The sequence below is a fragment of the Pangasianodon hypophthalmus genome, chromosome 11 (genome assembly GCF_027358585.1).
Source record: "Pangasianodon hypophthalmus isolate fPanHyp1 chromosome 11, fPanHyp1.pri, whole genome shotgun sequence".
Taxonomy (NCBI): domain Eukaryota; kingdom Metazoa; phylum Chordata; class Actinopteri; order Siluriformes; family Pangasiidae; genus Pangasianodon; species Pangasianodon hypophthalmus.
Genome location: NC_069720.1, coordinates 17567727 through 17594218, shown reverse-complemented (window position 1 = coordinate 17594218; position 26492 = coordinate 17567727). Strand labels below are relative to the sequence as shown.

The 26492-nt window shown below is 36.0% G+C and overlaps 1 protein-coding gene across 5 annotated transcripts; it reads right to left on the bottom strand.

Annotated features, from left to right (window-relative positions):
• Nucleotides 1-677: 677 nt before the first annotated feature.
• On the bottom strand, nucleotides 678-26492 carry LOC113528887 (glutathione hydrolase-like YwrD proenzyme). Of its 5 annotated transcripts, XM_026917998.3 has the most exons (16): nucleotides 26395-26492; nucleotides 24079-24259; nucleotides 23268-23413; nucleotides 22959-23112; nucleotides 22696-22849; nucleotides 20658-20864; nucleotides 19751-19903; nucleotides 19515-19602; nucleotides 19218-19389; nucleotides 18358-18514; nucleotides 17867-18037; nucleotides 16357-16441; nucleotides 3778-3905; nucleotides 3137-3208; nucleotides 1511-1626; nucleotides 679-1412 (listed from the first exon to the last, which is right to left on the bottom strand). In XM_026917998.3, the coding sequence occupies exons 3-16, from the start codon at nucleotides 23365-23367 to the stop codon at nucleotides 1229-1231; spliced, it is 1941 nt and encodes a 646-aa protein (XP_026773799.3). In that variant the 5' UTR covers nucleotides 23368-23413; nucleotides 24079-24259; nucleotides 26395-26492; the 3' UTR covers nucleotides 679-1228. The 5 variants fall into 5 exon arrangements, with proteins under 5 accessions (XP_034164293.2, XP_026773629.3, XP_026773799.3 ...); XM_034308402.2 differs by lacking the exon at nucleotides 24079-24259 and having other exon boundaries at nucleotides 678-1412; nucleotides 26395-26480; XM_026917828.3 differs by lacking the exon at nucleotides 26395-26492 and having other exon boundaries at nucleotides 678-1412; nucleotides 24162-24442.

The following is a 26492-nucleotide window of genomic DNA, read 5'->3' as shown; positions in this document are numbered from 1 at the left end:
CTTTTCACTCAAGGTATTGCTAATAATATATTATATAATATTGTATTAAATTAGAAAAGAATGCAAAACAGAAACATTTTCACTAGTTGTGGTCTCAGACTTTTGCAATCTACTGTAAAGTACCACAGAACTAAAGGCTGCTTCAGGTCAATCCAATAGAAAGCAAACCACACATGTTCACAAATAGAACTGCTCAATGTCCAGATTTTGTGTTATATTTGTACCTTAAACAAAATTTCTTGGCCTTAGTAACAGGTATAAATTTGGTATGAATGACTAAATGCCATGTGGTACTCTTAATGTACCTGTGTCCTTCTAAATTGAATCTAATTTTAAATAGAAATGTTTGTGAACTGGGTTTGTGAAAAAATAACACTGTAGTTTGCGTTGCTGAAATAGCACACCCTAAATCATATATCTAGTGGTTTTACAGGACCATTGTTCATTAATAAAAGCTCTTATGAAAGAGGCATCATCACTGGCTCCAACAGCACGAATGAGATTCCTGCAGCAATCCCAGTATTATGGTGCACCTCGTTTACACTGCACATTAAAGCAAAACTAGTGTACAAATCTAAATCTATGCAACATTTATTCATTTTAAGGCAACAAACATTATAAAAAAAATTTAAAAAATTACATATATGATACATAATGTAATTTTTTTTTACATCAGCATACTTTTTTTATCAAGAAATGGAAAATAATTTACAATTTTCTTAAAATGAAACATACAGAAAACACAAGAAATACTTTTAACAAAATGAACAATGAAACTAAACAGTGTATAATCAGTGTATAATCAGAACTTATAAAATACACTATAATTTAATTTGTCTTTTTATAAAAGCAACATTGTCTTGATTATTTTGTCTCAGTAATTAATTCTAAGTGGTGTTTATATAATTTCAGAAAAAAAATCAGTTTCTCTATTACTGTCTATGGACAGAAAATTGTGTAACTTATCTCTGTTTCTTTTTATAGTTCTAGGTCTGAGTATCAGACAGTGGTACTGTATTGGGGTTGATTGTGTTAGAATAGTATAAGGCTGATAAGAGCTGTTCTTGGTCAAGCTAGAACAGGTTGTCATGCTACACTGACCCAATTCCCAGATATATACTGGTTTAGTCTGACAGGTATTTTCAGAATTATTATTTTTTTAATAGCAGCCTATCATTAGAATGTCAATGTCTATTGGGGATATATGGGACGGTTGTCCATTGTGTCTTCAAACACTCAGAATGCTGCAAGGCTTGCGGATGGTTCTGACCAATCCGCTGATAAATTGCACAGAGCAAATGAGGAACTCGATCAGGCTGAGGACTAGCTGGATGGACAGCAACGTCACATTCCACTCAGCATTGTGAGCAGGCTGTTCACAATTAGACCAGGATTCACGGGCAAACAGGTATCTGAGAATAAGAGATAAAAAAGATACAGGAAAGTGTTTAGCAACTGTATTGAATCCAATATTACATTTAAGTAAGAAGGACCTATAGTGTTTTCATACTTTGCCCAATTCGAATTAATCAAGCAATGGAGCTCTAGCATGGGCATGGCTGAGATGATGAAGGAATAGCCAGAGCCGGTCAGTCCAATGAGAGCCGCTAGCATAGAGCCATACATCTGGACAAACAAAATGCACAAACAAACAAGAGAAACAAAATGGATGCATAAAGCCACCACCATCAATGTCTCTCTCTGGTTAGATCTTCCTGGAGCGTCATCCACACTCTGTAAGGAATATCCGCAATTTCTATAATAAAATACTCTCTTCAAACCAATATTATATCTAACATAATCTGATTTAAAGTTTGACACCATAGTCTGGTATTCTAGGAAAATATTTATAGTACTCACTATCAAAACACTTTACTGTATAGCTACAGTAACGCTGCTGTTGTAATAATTGAGTAAAATATACAGTATCATTAACTTTACTGTAAAACTACACACCAAAAGTACTTTCCAGAAGTAGCAAAGGAACCTTATCTGGTTAAGTTTCCCATCTTCCCAAGTTACTGTTTGCTATCTAGAATATATTTCAATTTCAGCATATGTTCCACATGCTTTTTAGGAGTGGAGCCCACTGATTCTGTCACTGCATTTTTCACTGTTTTTTTAACATTTTCATTGTGTCATTGGATCTTATCTCATAATCCTCTGCTTTTGTGAACAGAAACTGAACTGAAAACTGGTTGCTTTAATACATGCATTTTTTTCATCAGATTCTTTAGTTAGTGTGTTTAATATTAATATAATAATATATTATATAATTTAAAATGTATATTTGACAATACAGTAAAAGAGTTAAAGCAACAGTATAACTGTAAAATTGTTTTCACAGCAATATACTGTTAACCAATGTGTAGTCCTCTAAGTGAGTTGTACTTACTCCATTTTTAAATTCAGTGCATAACAGTAAACAAATATTACAGTGAAAGTGCTGTAAATGTGTGGTGGTCTGGGAAAACTTATTGCATGTCACTGTGGCTGAATTCTGGCAAACATCAATCAATCAAACAATCAATCAATCAAGGTTTTGGCTAAAATTGCATTTTTCTGCCTATAAGGTAACTTGGCACCTCAATTTGTGTAAGGAGCCATTTTAACAGACACTGCGGTAAATACTTACTAGCTAAATGTGTTTTTCCTCACACAGTGATTGTCAGAATTTGATCAAGTTTTTGGATAGCTATCTGCCATAGTGAAACAGACATGAGCATATTCAATTCAGTTTATAATCAGATACTCAACATTAAAATATCTGTGATAGGGTTGAGCTAGAATTTTTAAAGGTTGTTCTCCTTTTTTGACTTTTGGGTGTAACTAAATGTAAAATGCCAGAACATCTCTTTATGTGAAAGATAAGAATATTTCAGTTCAGGAAAGCCTGTAGATTCAAGAATTATATAGAGGAGAAAATGTCAAAATTTCACCAAGTGAAGGGTTTTCCCAGGCCGCTACAGAAATATTAATTACAATAACTACCTGGCAACTCTGCTTCCAGTAAGTTTCTGTACAATGACCAGGTCATTTTTTATAATGCAGACATACCAGGATGTCTTTGAAGCCTAATCGATTCAATGGAAGATTCAATGATTTAAGAGTAGATAGTGGACTGTGTAGTACTCACAGCATAGTTCTCGTTTCCACAGGAGTCAGCACACTTCGCCATGCTCAAAAAAGCGAAAGCAGCTATGAATGTCTGCAATCAGAGTAAATCAGTAAATAATGTTATATCTGTCATGTTTTTTACAAAGTCGTGTCAGACAGGATGCTGAATACAAGGTTTTCTTTTGCTCTTTATCACAAGACAAGACCAACATTTATTTTTAGCTTTCTGATCCCATTCATCATCTGCATTTAAAGCAGATCTGACTAGCTCTTTTTAACACCTTTATGTATTTTGACAAAAACAAAAAAAAGTTATTGGGCTCTCATTCTTTTTAACAGATATTTATATTTTTCAAACTCAAACCTCAACCAAAAATCTTAAAGAAGGTACACATACACTCTTAAAAATAAGGATTCCTGAAAGGTTCTTTACTTAAATGTTCTAGCTACCTGGAATCATTTATTAAGGAAAAATCCTTTTTATTTTAGCTTTCCGCAGAGGTACCAAGCCAAGAACCCTTTAGGGTGATAGATTTAACCTTTTTTTCCAGAAAGAAAGTAAAACAGCAAGACAAAGGTAAGTTCTCCATATATCCATCATCACTTCAGTGTCACGTCCTACACATTAACAAAGTAAAAAGGGACAGGAATATTACTCACTGTGATACCGCCACCTCCTATTTCCGTGAAGGAAGACATGTACTTGCTCAAATCTTCCTCTCCATCAGGGAAAATTAGCAGAACGTTGGCCACAATGCTGCAGATGGCCAGTGGGATTAGGGCAAAACCTAAAGATTTGGTAAAACCAAAAGAGCACGTCATTCTGAGAGGAAAGAGAGTAACCAGTAAATTACAAGCACAAGCAAGAAGTGGCAAATCAACTATAATCCAGGTAGGAAACTGAAGGAGGGAGAAGAGGAGTGTAAGCTTTTTAAGAGACACCCCCCCCCCCCCCCCGCCCCCCCCTCTGGTGAAATGGGTTCCATGTAATATCCTAAAACAGAGGGTTTCCTTCTGTTTCCTAGAAACAGGTTCTACTTTAAAAAAAAAAAAAAAAAAAAAAAAAAGTAGAACCTGTTTCAATGTAGAACCATTTAACAGAAATTTAAAAGGGTCAGAACTTTCAGAACTTGTTTAGAACGGTCATCCATCCATTTAAACTTCTAACATTGTGCACTCTTTAAAAAGGTTAATTCTAAAACTCTTTATATTGCTCCTCTAGAGGACCCCTTAAAAATTCCATGTAGAAACCAACTACTTACTATTTTAAAAGCTTAAACCATTAACCATCCAAGGAACCTTTGAAAAACCTTTTCTTCTAAGAGTGTAAAAACCAGACCTCATTGGGATTTTGTACAAATTCAAACAAACTACGGCAACATGGTTGAATTTTGCTAAATCATGAACAATGCTAACCCCATCCCTAATCCTAATCTTAAACAAAGTAACTTTTCATACAAAATGAGTTGTGCAAAATTACAAATGCTTGCACCCTGATTTCCTGAGACGGGTCGTAATGGTGACTATACAGTAGATGGCACCAGATTCTTGCCCAAGTTAGTGGGATACCTGCATGTATAGGTTTTTTCAAGACTTGTGTGATCTGGGAATGATTGCTAGTGAAAACTGGCGTATTTGCTAACTAGTGAATCTAAAACACACTTTACTCGGTGAACTCCCAGGACCCATTGGTGGGTCCAATGTCCATTTAGTTAGTTTCACTGTAATTACTGAATAATATGGTTTAATTTAAAGGACTGAATAATAAACAAGGAGTTTACAGGGTTATGGAACATAACCAAGCTTCTGGCTTGGAAATGTTTCTAATGTAAATATAAAAACAAAACTTACTACATGGGGGTGTACAAACGATCAGATAGCATGATCATTAAGAATTGTTGAAAACAAATGTTGCTGAAAGCAAATAATCTAGAATAAAATGTAATACTTACTTAAATGCAAAAAAAACTAAAAATAATATTAAGGCAGCATGTATTCCCACAAACCAAAACCGAACTATAATTTGCGTCTGCTTTGTGGTTTGTGCTGTTGACAGGGCAGGAACCTATAGCTAAAAATAAAACTATATACCAGACAGTTTCAATGTTCTAGTTCCCTAATCTATTGCTTCCTTGACGGGAAATGTCTCTATGAAAAGAAATCAATCAGGATAATGAAGAAGCACTCATGTACAGCAGCACAGGCTCCCCTCGAAAGCCTGGCCATGAAATGACTTTCCAGTGTTATAATTCACTCGAGGAATGGTATTTCCCAGAGTCACAATACGAACAGAGGATAACCGAGTCATACAGGAGGCCACAGCCCTCCACACCCCTTTACACACACCAACACACACAGACAGCGAGCCCTCTACCCCTGATTTCCATACTTCAAAATAGGAAGCAAATGTCAAAAGTCAGCAAAAGTCTCATACAGACAGTAGCCAGCAATGACGATGGAATAGATTCATTACACATTGGAAGAAAATGTCATACATTCCGTAAAAGTGACAAGACACAAAGGAGACATTTTCAAATGCTGGTTGTTTAAATGGATATACTTGTTCTTTACTTTTTATTATGACACTTTTTTAAACACTTGCTTTTATACATTTTATTTATTACATTTTCAATAATCTGTCATATGTCTGTGCAAACAATTATATATATATATATATAATTGTATATATATATATATATATATATATATATATATATATATATATATATATATATATATATATATATACACAATCAGAGCAGCAACCTACTCATTTACAAATAACAGAGAAGTTAATACTCTTAAGAATTTTTTCCCTTCAAATAAATACTGTAAATATCAAAATGATTAAACCATAAACTCAATTTGCGATCAATTCTACACTACAGGTGAATAGTGAATCTTCATAGATTGCTGATATTTTCTGTATCGGAACTTTTTCAAAAGGATTTTCAAAAATCATTTCTTTATTGTGAAAAACACCAGAGCATACTGTTGTTATCATTTTTGTTAATTTTTCTATAAAATCTAACATAAATCCAACAATTATCGACATTTTGGGAAATTCCTCTGTAATATACTTCTAAGTATGGATTGGAATGATATAGAGGTGAGCAATATGACAGAAAATATATATCACAATTCTCAAAGGCATTTCTACAATTAAGCACTACTGCACAAGCACGAGTGTGATTATACTGAACATCGGCACGGCTGTGATTCGCCGTGGGAATCATAGGTAATCACAGCCGTGCTGATATTCAATATAACAGCACGACTGTGGTGCAATATTGCTTTCATTCAACAGTTCTATAACAAGAAATTAATATAGAGTAAGTGACATGTCAGACAATATGGCCAAATGTTCTGTTTAAATGTTAGCCTTTATAGCATGCTGGCTAGCTCACTAACTAGTGCACATTTATTTGTACATTCCCATTAAAGGTGCTTCTTATAAAATTGACATTCCTTCTTCCTTTTCATCTTCATTTGATGAGCTTTCATATTTCAAGTCAAAAGTTTATTCCTAATATTCCTGAATATTCCAAATATTCCTGAAAATTATTGTTTGCCATGTCCACTGATGATGTCGCTAACACTACTGTAGTAACTATTTCGAACTAGGAAGTGGAATTTTACATGGCGAACACAGACAAGTGGAGTGATACACACAGTGAAACATCCGAGTGCGGTTATAATACATATAAGCACACTTGGAACACCGCTCGACCAATCAAATTAGTGGATCAGAACTAACTGTTGTATAATACACAACATGAATCACAATATATAGGTTTGTGAACACTTTTGCAGCAATACAGTACTGTTGTGGGTTTTTTTTAACCTGTTCAATGATACTCTATTTCATGTCTTCAAATATTAATTATTTACTTTTTAGTTTTTAAAAATAACATTTTGTTTAAAAAAAAAAAAAGAAGTTAAACACTGAAAAGAAATTAACACTGAAAAGAAGAAAAAGTTTTTTTAAAAATAAAAAAAAAAAACATTAACAGTTTACAATTTTAAAGATTAAGTACAAACTATTAACATCACATCAGCTGCTTCCAGTCAGTTTGGAATTATTTTTAAAAAGTTTAAAAATGTAATAAAAAGAAAGATATCACGATATCTACAATATCTAAGAAAAGTAACATAATTTATCATGATATTGATATTATATTGTCATAGCGCCCAGCCCTAGGAATGAACATGTAAAATTTCATGAATGCAGATCACTTAGAAACTCTTTTCTGCTTACAGAAAATTCACAAATATATATTTAAAATAATAATATAAATTGACATTTTAACAAGGTTTACGAGAATTTGACATGACATGAATGTGCCAGGTGGGTGGGGCTTAAAGTCTTCATCAAAAAGTTTAAGATAATGTGGTGGACATGTACAAAAACAGTGAAATAATTATTTTTCTGTTAAGGTTTGATAAGCGCATTACAAGCGCATTGTACTGCCTGTGTGGCGTAGCTAAGCAAATCTGTATCTTATGGAATCACACTGTAAACTTCCTGTACCTTAAAAAATTCTTTTGAAATCAATTACCATGGGGAAAACTATTAGGGAAAAAATATATAATATGATATGATATGATATGATATGATATGATATGATATATGATATGATATGATATGATATATAGATGTATTCAGATGTTGATAGGTGATTTAGAGTGGAGTGTATTTTCTCCACACTGGCTATTGTTACAATCTTGTTTAAGTAAATCATTAAACACTAAACACTATCTACTTAAACAAGTACAAGCTTGTGAGCAACAGGACATAAATGTGCATATCCTCCACAGTTAGGTGATAAGAGAGAGAGAGAGAGAGAGAGAGAGAGAGATGCAAAGAGTCACAATTCAAGAGTTACAAAGCCTCAGTCACAACAGGCCCCAAAGATCATAACAAAACAACTTCATTTAGGAAAAATTTATTACATTATAGTTGTAATTATAATTCTGAGACAAAAGTTATTAAGACTGTGCAGTCGGAAATGTGTATGTGCTACCATTTGATATATTTGATATGTTTCAATTTAACATAAAGATTTCTGAAACAGCTACAAATGAATTTTTTCAATGAGATTTTTGTACATGAGGAAATAAAAATAGTTCTTCATAACAGACTTAAGCCTTTAGATTCAACTGTGTACATGTTAAATGAAAAAGTGGCAGGCAACATGCGCATACACAACTTAATTCATATGAAAAGATGCAAGGGTTAGGGTTAGAGTTAGAGTTAGGAGAGAGATTAGTGTTAATGCTTTCTCTTACTTCACTATGAAATTGAAAGAAGTCCAACCTAACGGGATCTGGTTGCAGCAAGAGGAAGTAATAAAACAAAACAAAACATTAGTTTATATAAAAGTGTCACTGGAATTGGAGGGGAATTTGAAGTGATAATCAGACGGCTGCCAAACCCAGTCATTCCAGGAAAATATGGAAATTTAACTAAGCAATCCTTCCAAAAAGACCACCATTTTAAACACACAAGAGGCAATTAGATTCCAAAATCTCTGGTGTACAATGCAGACGGATGTCTATAAGCAGAAAAGTAGGAATATCACAGAAAATTCTGTGTGGAGGGATCAATAAAATGCTGAAAATAAAATCTCCAGATTCTTTTAGTGATGGCGTAGTTTTTAATTGTTGGTTACGGCTTTGTTTTGTGTTGGTTACTGCTTTGTGTTGGGCTGAGTGGCACAACAGAGAAAGCATTTACTCTTTCCTCCAGAGGTTGCGAGTTCAGGTCTTGACAATGCCAGAGCCATCCATTGCCAGGAGTCCAAAAGAGCAAAACTGGCCATGCTCTCTTGGAGGGAGAGATTATAAACTCCGTCTCCCCTGTCAATCACAGTGACACTAGCCAATCCTGGGCGTCTGTGAGCTTATGAATCTGGAACATGGCAGTTCATGCTTTCCACAGAGTGCGGTTCAGCATGAGAAGCAGTTATAAACAATGCAGGCTGGCTTCATGTGTCTCGGAGGAAGCACTTGTTAGCCTTAAATTACATCTCTCATTGTATTTGGCTTGTTCATTTTCATCAGCTATACCAATAAACTATGATGCACCACCTAATATTGTGTCTTATATTGTATATTAATTCTGATTGGTCTGAAGGTGTTGATTAGTTTCCTAAAACAGCAGTACATTAGTGTCGGCTGTAATTCAGATCACAGGTTTATATGAATGCGCTCGTTCTAATACGTTATTGGTTCTATAGTAACAACTTGCACAGGGACTAATAGCCTAATAAACAGATTTAAAAATAAACAGATTTAAAAACATGCTGTTATTTAACAAATAAAAACATATCATTGATATTGTGTGGATTTCTGTAAGGAGATCTTTACATTTATAGAATGAGTCTCCAGTGTCAGTACTTTGGAGACAACATGACAAGCTGAATTTTTTTTTTGTTTGTTTCTTGTTTTTGAAAAAAGGGAGGCTGGTGAGGAAGGACTGTTTAAAGCTGCTATAACTTAAGTAACTAACTTGTCTTGTGGATGTTCCGCAATATTAAGTGTAACTATAAACAGATAAAAAGTATGACGCATTGTTAATTAATAAATTAAAAATTTTAATCATTGACAAATTGCCTTGGACGTGCTGTTATTGGAAAATAATCAACTTTGGGCTTGAACGGTAACTCCATTTCATCTCCAGCCTCATTGCAACACTCTGTCATTGAGTACTATCCTATAACAGCACATGCCGTAGTGTTTTATTTCTTAAACAGTAAGTGTGTAGTAAAATGCAACTATAATGTAACTAGTGAGGACAAATACACATGCTATATATCATGTAAATCTCTTGCGGTAGGACAATTTAACGTTGCTTTTTATGTAATTTCTGTAAGTTGTGTTTTAGAATGATAACCCAAAATGATGAATTAATACAAAGCAGTAATTGACAGTACCTACATATCAACTACACAGGAATTGCCGAATTAGAACAAGTTTCATATTAAAACAATTGGACAGTTCCTGTGTAGAAAAAAAACAGTTATTCATACAAGTTAGCTTCACTGTGGTGCACGTGTTGATTCTTTTTTTACATTTTTTTTTTAATTATTATTATTTGTAAACAAGTAAAAAATTACTACTTTAATTACTACTGTAATTCTTCCATAACACTTCACACATCTGCAGAAGGTCCACTATAGTTGCCTGGGTACCAAATACTAAACATAAGGAAAGTCCCATTTTTATAATCCTCCATTCATGTATCTCTAGTTAAATCAATTCATCTGAATCATCCATCTGCCTTACCAGGCATCTTCTGTTTTTTACTAATCACTGAAAGCACTGTTTACAACAAAAAGGAAGAAGTCTAAATGACAATCTTTAAATAGCACTGAAAGTAAAACAAAAGAAACATTCTGCTGAGGAAAAATGTTTAATGTGTTCCAGAAATACTTAAAATTAAATAATCGTGCAAATTACAATCAAATAGGCTGTACTTCTTTCACCATTAGAGTTAATTCACATCTATATGTTGCGTAATTCACGTGCAAATCAGTGGCAACTTTATCTCTACTACTCTCATTTCTCACAAATCTCATACAACTATTAATTTTATCTTTTATTTCTGGAAAGCATGAGAAAAATTGTGTGCTAAGTTTATTGTGTCTTGAGGTAATCTCGCTGCTGAACTGTGGATTATCCCAAAACTGATCTTCAGAAAAACAAAGTAATATAGTGCCACAAAATCAGTGTAAAGCTGTACTTATATTGAGGACATATAAAGCCGTACTTATACTGAGGATATGTAAAGCTGTACTTATACTGAGGATACATATATATATATATATATATATATATATATATACACACATACACACTCTATCTACCTGAAGCACTTTCAATATTATTCATGCTTGCAGAGTCATAATAATTCATATGACTGAAGTTGTATGAAACTCTAGGAAGGTTAAGGTTAGAGTTAGGAGTGGCTTTAGCATTTGTCCTTTTCTCACTATTTAAAATGAGATTAGGTTTGTAATTATACAGATGTGTGGCAGCCTTGAAAAACCCATCACAAAATGAAATTTCACATTTTCTATTGTATAGAGAACCGAAAACTACAGGCTTCATATGAAATATGTTTATCGTTTGCATGTATCTCAATCAATCAAAAGTGAAAAAGTGAAGAGACAAAATTGCATTTAAAGATTGATTCCAACTGTGGCGCATGAACATCACAGACATTTTGACAGCTTCTCTCTGAAACTGTACTTATTAGGCTTATGTCCATTTTGCTATGGGCACATCTTTTTGAAGCACTTAAAAACATTTTTAAAAACATTTAAAATACTTATCTGTGAAGCTTTTCAACATGTCTAGCAATAAGCAAGTGAAAGCAAATGGACCTGTGCATTGTCTTAATGGCACTTCACTGTTCATGCAATTATAGGCACTATTTGTGTTCTCGCTCTTTCTTTTTTTTTAAATGAAAATCAATTAACCCTAATATGAAATATTTCTCAATTCAGTTTTCTAGCTAATATCCCACAGCACATCCATCTGCCCTAGGATCAGATCCAGCCCACAGTACCCTCTCTTGTCCATCTTGTTTTTCATCAGTTAAGTCCCACCACTTTCCTACGCTGATAATTTGCCCGCGTCCAAACCGGTCCCGCTCATGCCCTTCTACTGGCCAGTTCACCACATGGCCCCGCCCTCTGAGCTCATCAGCCACACCTCGGTCCATGCCCGCCTCCAGATTGAGCTGCCACAGCTGTGCTGCACAAAGAGTTTAAACTTCTAACAGATGAACTATACATGAATACTTATGTAATAAATTATGCTACATGCACCCTTATATGTTTAGTACTACATAATAATGTACACTGAGCTGCTAGTTATAGGTGTACCTTATAAAAATTTGTATAAAAAGATATTATGTTTAAGCTTAGGGTTAGGAGCAGGGATCATGCAAGTATTATGGATCATTTAGTACAAATCTGCTAAAGGATCCATTTAATCCAACCACATCAGGCTCACATCAGTCAATTTTGTAGACAAATTTCTCATGAGATTGAATTGAATAAACATACAATTCAATGTACAGAAATGGTAATATTTACTTTTTAAATGTCTATAACTTAAGATAAGATAAACCATCCAATTAAAACAATTTTCCTTAAACTGTAAAAACTACTATATATTAATCGCTTCTGCACTACTTACACTACTTATAACTCTAAAGAATAAAGTAAAAATGTAAAATATTAACTAATCCCATATTTAAACATTTTAGTTTTAGTTACACTAATCTTTTCTAAAATTAGGAAATCTAAGTCAGGAATAAGTATATGGGAATTGAGAAATATTTGTAGAAGACAATGCAGAATTGGAAAAGGTCTATACTTTGATCACTCTGATTAATCATTTGCAGCATGTATACAGATATACTGTATATAGTACTTATTTTACAATTGATATTATCGCTGTTTATAAGTCATATATATTTTTACTGCTTTACCTCCCAAGTGCACTTGACTTTAATAAAGCACTCATTTAGATTCTCATTAGGATCTGAGAGATTTCTAGTTCTTAAATACAATGATTTATGTCTATGGTGGTATACTTTTTTAATATTTTAAAAATATTTTTCCTGTATATATTTTATGTTTTGTAAATTTTTTTGTCTTGTCAGGGCACTAAGTGTGCTTGAACTGTAATACGGAGAGTTTGTGTATTATCCCAGTTCTGAGTGTCAGTACTATAACTGTAGCTCAAGCAGAACACACACACACACACACACACACACACACACACATATATATATATATATATATATATATATATATATATATATATATATATATATATATATATATATATATATATATATATATATATATATATATATATATATATATATATATATATATATATATATATATATATATACACAGTGGGGCAAAAAAGTATTTAGTCAGCCACCAATTGTGCAAGTTCTCCCACTTAAAAAGATGAGAGAGGCCTGTAATTTTCATCATAGGTACACTTCAGCTATGAGAGACAGAATGGGGGAAAGAATCCAGGAAATCACATTGTCTGATTTTTAAAGAATTTATTTACAAATTATGGTGGAAAATAAGTATTTGGTCAATAACAAAAGTTCATCTCAATACTTTGTTATATACCCTTTGTTGGCAATGACAGAGGTCAAACGTTTTCTGTAAGTCTTCACAAGGTTTTCACACACTGTTGCTGGTATTTTGGCCCATTCCTCCATGCAGATCTCCACTAGAGCAGTGATGGTTTGGGGCTGTCACTGGGCAACACAGACTTTCAAATCCCTCCAAAGATTTTCTATGAGGTTGAGATCTGGAGACTGGCTAGGCCACTCCAGGACCTTGAAATGCTTCTTACGAAGCCACTCCTTCGTTGCCTGGGCGGTGTGTTTGGGATCATTGTCATGCTGAAAGATCCAGCCACGTTTCATCTTCAATGCCATTGCTGATGGAAGGAGGTTTTCACTCAAAATCTCACGATACATGGCCCCATTCATTCTTTCCTTTACACGGATCAGTCGTCCTGGTCCCTTTGCAGAAAAACAGCCCCAAAGCATGATGTTTCCACCCCCATGCTTCACAGTAGGTATGGTGTTCTTTGGATGCAACTCAGCATTCCTTCTCCTCCAAACACGACAAGTTGAGTTTTTACCAAAAAGTTCTATTTTGGTTTCATCTGACCATATGACATTCTCCCAATCCTCTTCTGGATCATCCAAATGCTCTCTAGCAAACTTCAGACGGGCCTGGACATGTACTGGCTTAAGCAGGGGGACACGTCTGGCACCACAGGATTTGAGTCCCTGGCGGTGTAGTGTGTTACTGATGGTAGCCTTTGTTACTTTGGTCCCAGCTCTCTGCAAGTCATTCACTAGGTCCCCCCGTGTGGTTCTGGGATTTTTGCTCACCGTTCTTGTGATCATTTTGACCCCACGAGGTGAGATCTCGCGTGGAGCCCCAGATTGAGGGAGATTATCAGTGGTCTTGTATGTCTTCCATTTTCTAATAATTGCTCCCACAGTTTCTTCACACCAAGCTGCTTACCTATTGCAGATTCAGTCTTCCCAGCCTGGTGCAGGTCTACAATTTTGTTTCTGGTGTCCTTTGACAGCTCTTTGGTCTTGGCCATAGTGGAGTTTGGAGTGTGACTGTTTGAGGTTGTGGACAGGTGTCTTTTATACTGATAACGAGGTCAAACAGGTGCCATTAAAACAGGTAACGAGTGGAGGACAGAGGAGCCTCTTAAAGAAGAAGTTACAGGTCTGTGAGAGCCAGAAATCTTGCTTGTTTGTAGGTGACCAAATACTTATTTTACCGAGGAATTTACCAATTAATTCTTTAAAAATCCTACAATGTGATTTCCTGGATTCTTTCCCCCCATTCTGTCTCTCATAGTTGAAGTGTACCTATGATGAAAATTACAGGCCTCTCTCATCTTTTTAAGTGGGAGAACTTGCACAATTGGTGGCTGACTAAATACTTTTTTGCCCCACTGTATATACACACCGATCAGCCATAACATTAAAACCACCTGCCTAATATTGTGTAGGTCTCCCTTGTGCCGCCAAAACAGCTCTGAAACGTCGAGGCATGGACTCCACAAGACCTCTGAAGGTGTGCTGTGGTACCTGGCACCAAGATGTTAACAGCAGCTCCTTTAAGTCCTGTAAGTTGTGAGGTGGGGCCTCCAAGGATCATACTTGTTTGTCCAGCACATCCCACAGATGTTCGATCGGATTGAGATCTGGGGAATTTGGAGGCCAAGTCAACACCTTGAACTCTTTGTCATGTTCCTTAAACCATTCCTGAACAATTTTTGCAGTGTGGCAGGGTGCATTATCCTGCTGAAAGAGGCCACTGCCATTAGGGAATACCGTTGCCATGAAGGGGTGTACTTGGTCTGCAGCAATGTTTTGGTAGGTGGTACGTGTCATAGTAACATCCACATGAATGCCAGGACCCAACGGTTTCCCGGCAGAACATTGTCCAGAGCATCACACTGCCTCAGCTGGTTTGCCTTCTTCTCATAGTGCATGCTGGTGCCATCTCTTCCCCAGGTAAGTGATGCACATGCACCCGGCCTTCCACATGATGTAAAAGAAAATGTGATTTATTAGACCAGGCCACCTTCTTCCATTGCTCCATGGTCCAGTTCTGAAGCTCACGTGCCCATTGTAGGTGCTTTTGGCGGTGGACAGAGGTCAGCACGGGAACTCTGACTGGTCTGCAGCTACGCAGCCCCATACACAGCAAGCTGTGATGCACTGTGTGTTCTGACACCTTTCTATCATAACCAGCATTAACTTTTTCAGCAGTTTGTGCTACAGTAGCTCTTCTGTGGGATCCGACCAGACGGGCTAGCCTTCACTCCCCATGTGCATCAGTGAGCCTTGGGTGCCCATGACCCTGTCGCTAGTTCACCGGCTGTCCTGGACCTCTTTTGGTAGTTACTAACCACTGCATACCGAACACCCCACAAGACCTGCCGTTTTGGAGATGCTCTGACCCAATCATCTAGCCATCACAATTTGGCCCTTGTTAGAGTTGCTCAGATCCTTATGCTTGCCCATTTTTCCTGCTTCCAACACATCAACTTCAAGAGCTGACTCTTCACTTGCTGCCTAATACATCCCACCCCTTGACAGGTGCCATTGTAACAAGATAATCAATTTTATTCACTTCACCTCTTAGTGGTCTTAATGTTATGGCTGATCGGCATATATATATATATGTGTGTGTGTGTGTGTGTGTGTGTGTGTGTGTCTTATTATGCTTGTGAGGGCCTTCCATTGCCATCATTATTAATGCAGCTAATCAGTGCCATGCTATCCCTAAAACTAACCCTAACCATAACTTCAGTAACCAAAAGGAAACCTTTTATCTCTTTTATTATTTTTTTAAATAAAAGCTGCAAATTTACTTGTAAAAAGCAGTTTTCTTTAGGGGCACCAGCCAAATGTCCCCACAAGGTAAAAACTGTCAGATATTTCTTTCGACTAACCCAACTAATATTAAAATTTATGCACACTAAAGGGCTAAAAATCTAATAAATCTGAAAACAAAGTGAGCAAGTATTTGAAGTGTGTCAATTTATTTAAATCTTCCACATAAGATGCGGATTAGAAGCATCTGTCAAAACAATGTGCGAAAGTCTCATAGCTGAAAGACTGAGATGTTCAACCTCAAGTGAGAAACTTACCAGCCTGGTCAAACTGCACAAACACACGTGGGGCATCGAGTGCACGCTGAGGGTTCATGCCAAATTCTAACATATTGAGCAATACCTGCAGAGGGAATATTCTTATTATCTTATCTTTAAATTGTTGATAATCATATAAGTCATTGAACCATTTCAGCCTGCAATCAAGTTGTCCAGCTGCCCAACTATGATGGACTGACAAGTCATATTTTATTTTTTCCATTCTAAGTGGCATTCAGGTGGCATTCACGTACAGCCTGAAACTGCTCTCATAGCACCATAAAACAGGCTTAGATATTACTGTATTACTGGATAATGGCTTTTATATATATATATACATATATATATATATATATATATATATATATATTTCAAATCCCACTCGCACAGTACTTAATTAATGAATTTTCATTGGCTCTCTTTCCCCAAATATAAACAATTATATATATATATATATATAATACAAAATACAAACTAGTTTCCTGATTGAAACCACTGTGACAGTTATTAAGGTTGAATGAATAAAAAAAGAACAAAAAAAAGAATTATGTGTGTATATGTTGCATACTGCATGCTGTATATTACAGGATATTTCGGACAAAATTCCTTCCAAAATCAGCTGTGTAAGCAATGTACTTTTTTTGTATCGACTTTTGTCAAAAACGTGTTTTCTGAAAACTCTGTGTGATTTTTAAAGTATAATTATAATTACAAATGGCAACAACCAACACATGTTCATTGACAGTTTATTTAATGAACATGGTATTTCATTACTTTGCAGTGCTGTTTACTGTTTACTTGTATTTCTTTGTATTTACTATATTTACCGCATTTAGCTAGAGCGACTTACAAGTACTTTATAGTCTTTATCAGAAACATAGCCTCACACTAGTACAAACAGGTCTGAGAATACCATCCAGCTATTACTCTTGTTTACACAAGATATTGTAATTGTATTACACAAGAAAAGCCTTCATTTTTTATATTTGTTGATAACAGACCCTCACATTGACCTTTTATTATTTACAAACCCCTAATTTTAATCATAATTTGAAACTGTGAGTGTACACTTCCAGGCAAAAGTTTGGACACGCCTGATCATAAAAGAGTTTTATTTATTTTAATTATTTCTACTATTTCATAATAATAATGCAGACATTAACACTATGGAAATAACAGATATGTAATTATGCCAGCCAGGAGGCTTTTTCTTCTAAAGAAAGTACTAAATGAAAACTGTTGTTTGGGGAAACAATTTAACTTTAAGTATAAACTTCTAAAAAAAAAAAAATGCTACAAATATATTTCATTCAAATTAACTTCACTGTTAACTTGCCTTAGAAATAAATTTCAACGACAAACCTTTATCTCTTTTTGAACTCTATATTATACATTAAAAAATAAGGTACATTTAGATTGATTGTATGATTATATAATTGATCATGCTGTATGAAAGTTCATGACCTACTGCTTTCCCACATGTTACATGTTAAGTGTTAGTGAAGCTCACCTGCACATGACCCTGAGGCTGCATGAAGCCCCCCATCACCCCAAAGGAGCAGAGGAGGCGCCCTGACAAGGGATCTGTGAGCATGGCAGGGATTATAGTGTGGTATGGCCTCTTCTCTGGGCCTATGCAGTTCACATGAGTGGAGTCCAGAGAGAAATTAGCACCTCTGTTCTACAAGGCAAAGGAAGAAATGAAAAAACTGTGATGGAATTGACTTTATGATGGACTGTAAATCTTACAGCAGGAGGTAAATGACCTCTTCAGTGAACTAATGACTTTCTACATAAAAAACTCCAAAATTAAGGTTACACTGTCTATCGATATAACATATTAATTTCTTATATTAGAAAATAATAAATACAGTATGTAAAGCTAAAAGAATTAAGCCCCTTCAAACCCAGGGAAGTCTCTTTAAAGTTTCTTTACATAATTACTTTTTCAGCAGTAAAGGTTTAATGATTCATTATCTGAGATAGAAGTATGAGACCCACTTGCAGGGAAAATCCACAGTTTCGGGGGACAAGGCCAGTGCCAAAGCCCATGTAATTGCTGTTCACAAAGGAGCAGGCATTTCCCTCTCCATCCACCACAGTGAAATACACCGTGTCACTTCCTGTGGGAATCCCGTGATCACACACACTCCTGGCTCTGAGGTGAGAAAAGCAGATATCAGGGCTACTCAGTGTCAGTCATGTGTACAAGGGCCAAGTTCTTAAGTAGGAAAACAAGCAAGTCTCCCACTGGGATTACTATCAGTCCCTGTGTTTACAGCCTGGCTAATGCCTTGAAATAAACATTGTTAAAATTTCACCAAAATCAGTTATTCAACAAAGAAAAAAGAAACACATTTGAAATAGAAAATTCACTGTATTGGGAAATGTCATGTGTTATATCACATGCTATTGCTCTTATTTGTTATAGAACCTACTCTTATTCATTTAGTACATGGGCTATAAATACATGTCTTAGTCACGGGGTTTATGTACACACACACACACACACACACACACACACACACACACACACACACACACACACACTGTTGCCTGTTTGGATTTCCTTTAACCAACAGAAAGTCTAAAGTCTGCAGATTATGACCCTCTCTCTCCCTTTCTCTCTCTCTATCTCTCTCTCTCATCCTATCAGAGCGTCATGACAGGGGGACAGAAAGGAGGGGGAAACACGTTTACACACTGTGCAAACAATCCTATCTAAAGTAAGCACCGTGCCTGTCACCAGCTGGTACCAGAGAATGAGAGAGAGGGAGGGAGGGAGGAGGAGAGAGAGGGAGGTGAGAGAGGAGAGAGACAGGTGATCTCACTAAAGCAGATCCAATTTGTTCTAGTCTTACTTGTCCATTTGGATTAACTTGGCTCGCTGGAGAGCATAATCCTTGGAAAGAAGCCCCTCCACAGGCACGTTCACCTTGTCTGGGTCTGTGCTGAAGTGCATGGTATCAGTCATGCTCAATTTCAGTGACTCAACCAGGATGTGCAGGTAGTGGGCACTGTTGTGACCCAGATCTGTGTGTGACGTAAATGGTTTGTCAGTTTGTCTAAAATCAAGAGCTTTGACAGTACAGGGGCTGCAAACCACCGAACATTGACCTCTAAAAATATATACCAGAAATGTTTTGCAAGTTTTACACCTTTGATAGGAACATTCTCAAGGATATTAAGGGCAATAAGAGCTGCCATCCCTTGACTGTTGGGTGGGACCTCCCAAACTCGTACCGTCTGCAGAAATGATATATCAAAGCCATCATTCAAATCTACCATGGTTGCTGTATGACATATGTACAGGTAATAAAAGGCTAATAAAAGGACTTGGTTACAGAAGAGTAAATACTGATACAACAGACCTGTCTTTCTCTCTCTAACCTACTTTGTAATTAATGTAAATCGGAGTGATCTCAGTGGTGACGTGGTTCTTCATGTCATCCAAGCTCATCATGCCACCATTTTCTTGCACGACATCAACCACAGCCTGGGCGATCCTGCCCTCATAGAACCCCGTTCTCCCACACAGCACAAGCTCCTGACAATACATTATTGTGTATCAGATAGATGAACATAAACAGCACAGACCAGCAAATCGAAGTCATATCAGGGTACAAATTACATATTCCAAAGTCAAAAATCATATTAATACTGTTCATGTCCTGTAAAAATGGCTAATAATTCATGTACTTCAAAAGGAAAAAAAATCAAACATAGAAGAATCTAAAACGTGTTTGTAAGGTGAAGTTCTGTATAAAAGGCTTTGTTGAAAGTTAGCTCAGGAATTTAATGACTCTATTCTATGGACTAGTATATGGTCAAAGATATGACTGACAAGCATCACCGTATTGCTAATTCTTTATTTATCTTTGTGGTAATTAATCTTAGGTAGGGCTCGTAGGTGTACTCCTCATGTCACCATGGTGGACATTGTACATGAACACCTACAACAGCCACTCCTGGTGATGGAGCCGTATCCAATTTCAGTTGTAAATGGGTTACTAATCTGTAGTTATCAGTGATGCCTGACCCACTTCCTACAATTTAGATACCGTCCATCTGAGTTAGAGTTTAGAGGTTAACTTTAGCCCATTTTATGCAGAGGCAGTTTTTATCCCACTATTATAGGCAACAAAAAGTTTCCAAACACTTTTATCTAGCCTTTATCCAACATACAGATTAATTACCCTTTATATAACATTACATAAGATTCATTATTACCATCTAGGAGCCCTTTTAGGACCCTGATGACGTATATCATACATAAAATGCACCCAAGGAATTCTGCGTACCTGGAACGTTCGTGCGAGGTTGGGATTGGTCATGACCTGTCCATGTTTAGGTGGCTGATTGTTAATGAGTAAATCTCGTCCCAGTTCTCTCCCAGCAGCCCTCAGGGATTCAGCACCCTTAGCCCACTGGTACGCTGTTATCTCGGCCACTGGGAAACCGTTCTGAGCCAGATCTATAGCTGGCTGTAGCAGGTCAGCCAAAGACAGCTACCAAATTCACAAAGCACAGGTACAATTAACAAGTAGCATACATGCATAAATATATTCACAATAGCTCATCTGAGATGTCATACACACACTATGTCTTGCACTTTCTTTTAGTCAGTTGGTGGATAGTTATTTCTGAGGCGCTTTTATCCCAGCCAGCTTCTCAAACAGCAAGATTATTGGGTAACACTTTAATCCTGAGTAGTGCTCATAGAGCTCCCTGACAGCTGCATAAGCCCTTCATAACTGACATAATCCTACAAGAACATTTATAAAGACTTATTCCAATGTACATCAACAATCAGAATGACTGCTTTTATCCAATTTGAGTTGACACTGACAACACCTGAGTCAAGTGACAGATTTTGTAAACATACATTCATTTTCCATTAGGCTTACATTAGAATATATTAACAAATCACTTTGTAGCTCAGTGAACTTCTGGTATTTAAAAATATCACAAAATGATGATAACGTCAAACAACAAAACATCACTCTAAATTAAGGTTAAAAAATATGCAAAGCTCTGTTGTTACTGCTTTCTGTTGTTCTTCATAAATATCTTATATATAGTAGAATTAAACTCAAATATGAGTAATACTTTTATTATGCTCATGACATATTTCAGTCATAGCATTTTTTCGAGTATTATAAACAGAAATAAAAGTACCTTAGAGCCAGAAAAAACTACAACCTAAATATAACTTATGTTGTTACATTGTAATGTTACTGTTAAAACCTTCACTATATAACATTACCATTTTGTGACTGATATTACAGAAGAACAGTGAGGTACAAAGTCACTTCGTATGAGGACTAAGCGATAATAAATATTTATATAGGTTTATATTAGCTGTCATGAGGGATTTTGTATGTACCTATCATTTAGCCCTAGGAATACTCCCCTAAAATAAAGTGTTACTAAATATTATATTGTATATTGCATCACTTGTAAGTCCATTGAGAAAAATGCATCTGACAAATAAATAAATGTGAATGTAAGCACTACAGATGGTTAATGAGTTCAGGTTCAAAAAGCCACTGACAAACGGCAATCAGGAGTTACAGGAAAGCAGAGCAAAATGATGACAAGAAGTGGAGAAAGTGCATAAAAAGGTGAATGCAAGTATTCAAGTGAAAAACATATGAAAATGCTGAATGCAATGTCACACAGGTCCTTGGACTACAGCCAAGCATATGCTGCAATAAATATGGCTAAAATTAAAAAAGGAGGGTGTGGGCCATTAGCAACAGTCACTACGGCCTGTATCTAAAACATTATTGTGTTGGGAAGCACTGGGGCACTTCAGCCCTTTTGGCACTGAGTACACAGGTGTGGCCTTCCTGAATAGCACATTTCATCCCCTAAAGTTTGATCAGCTCAAAATGACCCATTTTATATTTTACTTAAAGTATAAAAACCATCAGGTTCCAGGTTTTCATATAAATACATGTAGTTGATCCAACAGTTAGCATAGGCAAACACAAGGTTCATTCTCAGTGATTTCACAGTATAATCAAATCACTGCACCATGTAAGGAATAAAATATGATGGGGTGTGCTGTTATTGGAAAATAATCAGTGATTGTGTAATGTGATGCAGCCTGACGCGAGTTACAGTTATCATGTAATAACCTACCTAATAGGATGATAAGATATATTGGGGATTTTACATTTTTTTTTAAAAAGATTACTGAATCACCAGTTAAAAAAATCTCTGGACTAAAACACTATTAGAAAGGACGTTACATAAGTATAAGCACTACATAAATATAATACTTATAATACCTATCTGGATCACTTCCAGCTCTGGAATGGTGTGGATAAATACCTTTTTGCTTCCAAACAAGGTCACTGTGTCACACCAACATGCTGCAGCTCCTGGCACAGTGACATTGAGGGCATGGAAGTCATGTGGTGGGTTACTCTGACTGAATCCACATCTCTCCATCAGCTCCAGAGTCTGAGCTTTAGGACTCCTTCCACTAAGACACACATAATCGGAGGTTTAATGTTAGTAATCAGGAGCTGGGTGCTGTCTACCACAACTATAATATATAATAATATACTTGTTTTGTCCATGTCTCTCCTCACCTCCCATTAAGTCCTCGCACCTGTTTGGTGGCAGCGTCATAAAAAAGACAAAAGGCATCTCCTCCGATGCCTGTGCTTGTAGGCTCGGTTACATTCAGGGCTGCGGCCACAGCTACAGCAGCATCTGCAGCGTTTCCACCCCTTTTCAGGATTTCTGTGATGGAAAACCATTGAAGCACTCAACATAGTTCCACACATACCTAAAAGCTAGATGTCCCTATGCGTTCTGTTAATATATATAATAATATCCCCCAACAAAGCAGCTTAGAGAAACTCTGCATGATCTTATATCAATATTCAGTTTCTCACCTAGTCCAATGTTGGATGCTAGAGGCTGACTGGAGGATACACAGCCGTTCAAGCAGACAACTGGTGAGCGGCGAGACGAGAACAGCAAATCAGCTTGCATTTTCTTTCTTCAAGAAGGAAACAATCTCCTGATGTAAGGTGAAATGCTACAGGTAGAAAAAGATGATTTTAGTCATTTTTTCAGATTCTTCTATAAATATATAGCATCCATAGCATGAGTCTTCTTATACTGAAGCTACAAAAAATGCTACAACAAATGCTACAACTCAAGAGAAATTTGTTGATTTCTACTCAAATTCCACTCGTTTCATATCTGAAAGTTTCTTCAAATTTGAAAAAGGCTGATCTCTGCACAATTCACAAGATGTCATATCCCTAAAAAGCTTGTTTCCTGTTTTGTGTCATTATGGCATATATGTTCCTTTTGCTTAAAAACCTCACCCATGTGAAAACACACACACACACACACACACACACACCCAAACTGTATTTAAAAACCATATTTTCATATATTCATAACCAAAAACCTGTTTAGAAAGATATTCCCAAGATATTTCTCAAAATGTTAACAATTGTTGTATTTATTATTACTATTTATTTTATACTGAAAATGACAAATACAGGCAGGAGGCAAATTAAAGGAAAAACAAACAGCAAGTGTCTTAGTAAGATATTGGGCCACCAGAACAGCTTCACATTTCATGCATGCCAATTGTGTATATGTGTGTGTCTGTGTATATGTGTGTGTGTGTGTGTGTGTATATATATAATGTTATAAAGTATGTTTTTATTTGACTATGTAAATACAGGCCTGCATCGTAGTCCACATTCTGTCTGTTGTTTCCTGCTAGTTTTGAATCGATGTAATCACATATTGTTTTTGAGTTTGCATACTTCTTATAGTGCTAACAGCCATCGAAATGCTCAACACCAGACTGCACCAACATTTCTGCTACAACCTAAACTCCGTATGGCCGGTGTGACTCAGATACCTGTGGAAAGGAAATAACAGCAACATTGTAATACCCAGTGTTGCTAACTGTGACTCTGTCGCTACATTTGGCGACGTTTTAGACCCTTTAAGAGCGACAAAGCAGACATTAGTGACTGTCCTGCTCTACAGTTACAGCCGCTAGTTTACACAACTTCAGACAGCAGGTTCGATTCCTCTGTATTTAAAGCCTGACTGAGTTTGCGCGAGCCTCTGGTCACAACAACCAATCACTGATCGTCAGAGATTCACCGACCAATCACTGATCACCACTGTTCGCAACGACCAATCACTGACCACCATTGTTTGTCCCACCCGCGCACTTCTTTGGTTCTTCACTTTAAACTCTCTACTTGACTATATTTAAAGTAATAAAAGTTAATAAAATTATTCCATCCGTAACCATTTCCTTTGTGTTTATTTCACAACTAATAAGTACCACTGCTTCTTTTTGTACATTTTTTTGCTTCTTTTTATACTGTGTTAGAAATTATAGTCTTTTGCTAATATATGTAATTAGATGGTTTGACATTGTTTTGTAATTACACAAATAATTAGTTTGTGATGCCATGTCCAAGACTTCTTATTTCTATATTAAATAAGTTATATAAGGAATAACATACAACAGACCATGCGTGCAGTTATATGACCATAGGCCATGCCGGCGTGGTGTCGTTCCCCCGGTCTGGAGGGGGTTATTCTGATTATACCACAGTGATTTGCCAACAATATAAAGTTGCATTTGTTAAAGAATGGCACATTGCACATTTTAACGGTTTGTAGTTAGATTTAATGTTGTGGAACATCCACGTAACAAGTTGGTACCAATCACATAGATTAAAGCAGCTATAAACATTTGTTCCCTCACCAGCCTCTCCTTTTCTTTCTCTCTTTCTCTCTATGAAGAAAAAAATGCAGATTGTAATAAAGAGACATTCCTGTGTTGGGAAACTTTGCAAAGCATCATGACTGTTACAAAGTGCTGACACAAGTGATCCCTTCCATAAATGTTAAATAAATGGATCCTAGCAAAAAAAAAACAAATCACCACATCAACAATTACTGTTCGTTTTCCTTTGTTAAACAACACCACATTTTTAAAAATCCATTCATTATTAGTCCTAGATTATGTGAAGTGTCCACTGTACAAGTCCCTGTGTATGAGCTGTTACTACAGAAACAATAATGTATTAGAATGAGCACATTAATATTAACCTGCGTTCATGTTACAGCTGGATCTACTGTCTGATCTGTGTGGTTTTATACCACAGGTGGTTAAATTCTCGATTCTGGTCAGAAGGTGTTGGTTTATTTTCTATAACAGTCATAGTGCCAGCTGTAATTTACTTCACAGGTTTATATTAATGCATTTTTTCTAATACATTCATTTCTGTAGGAACAGCTAATTCACAGGGGCTTGTATGGAAGATGATCTACATAAGGCTAATAAAAGATTTAAAAAATTTTTTGTTATTTAGCAAAGAAAACGTATAACATGAACATGACATGATGTGTTTTTTTTTTTTTGTCTTTTTTTTTTGTCTTGAGATCAGAGAAAAATGAGAGTCTGGTGAAGGAACAGCTGCTCATAAGTGCTATAATGTAAATGGTAATAGGAACTAATTTGTCTCATGGATGTATTTTCCCATAATACCATGCAACAATCATTTCTATTATGACAGAACTCTATTCTATTCTATTCTATTCGGCATCTTCAGAAAATCTTCCTTCTGCAAATGATGATGATTTAATAAATGAATAGACGATTCAATAAATACGCAAATTATCTTGGTGAATTTAATGTAATTCAACCTGTTTAATGTATTATCGATTCCCCACTCTCGTGACTAAAAGTTTTTTTTTTTTAAAAAAGTTCCTATTAGTGTCAACAGAGTTACTGAGTAATTAAGATACTGAAAATATTATGCTTAAAGGTGAACATCAGAGTAATGATAAGCTATAATGATAATGCCAATGCTAACACAGTACAGATATCTATCAAAATATGTTTGCCATGTTGGTTAGAACTTTTTCATCCAGTTAAAATATCCTAAAGACAGGTCAGTTTAAACAGGCTCTGCTGAATAAAAGGTGACTAAGGATTATGTCATACTCTGCCGGATTTAAATCTCTCACCCTTAAAGTTATTTTGAGAGGCTCCAGAGGAGTGTAAAACAATCTCAGCGTTGGGAGTTTCACTGCTAAAGTCAAGGAAAGCAGAGTGACCAAGTCTG

Bases quoted from the DNA above. Each gene is read 5' to 3' on its own strand.
- LOC113528887 (XM_026917998.3), bottom strand. From the start codon at position 23,367: ATGCAAGCTGATTTGCTGTTCTCGTCTCGCCGCTCACCAGTTGTCTGC. The intron at 22,850-22,958 runs GTGAGGAGAGAC...TGTGTGTCTTAG, and splicing joins GTGCGAGGACTTAATGGGAG to TGGAAGGAGTCCTAAAGCTC. The intron at 20,865-22,695 runs GTATTTATCCAC...TGAATTTGGTAG, and splicing joins CCTTGTTTGGAAGCAAAAAG to CTGTCTTTGGCTGACCTGCT.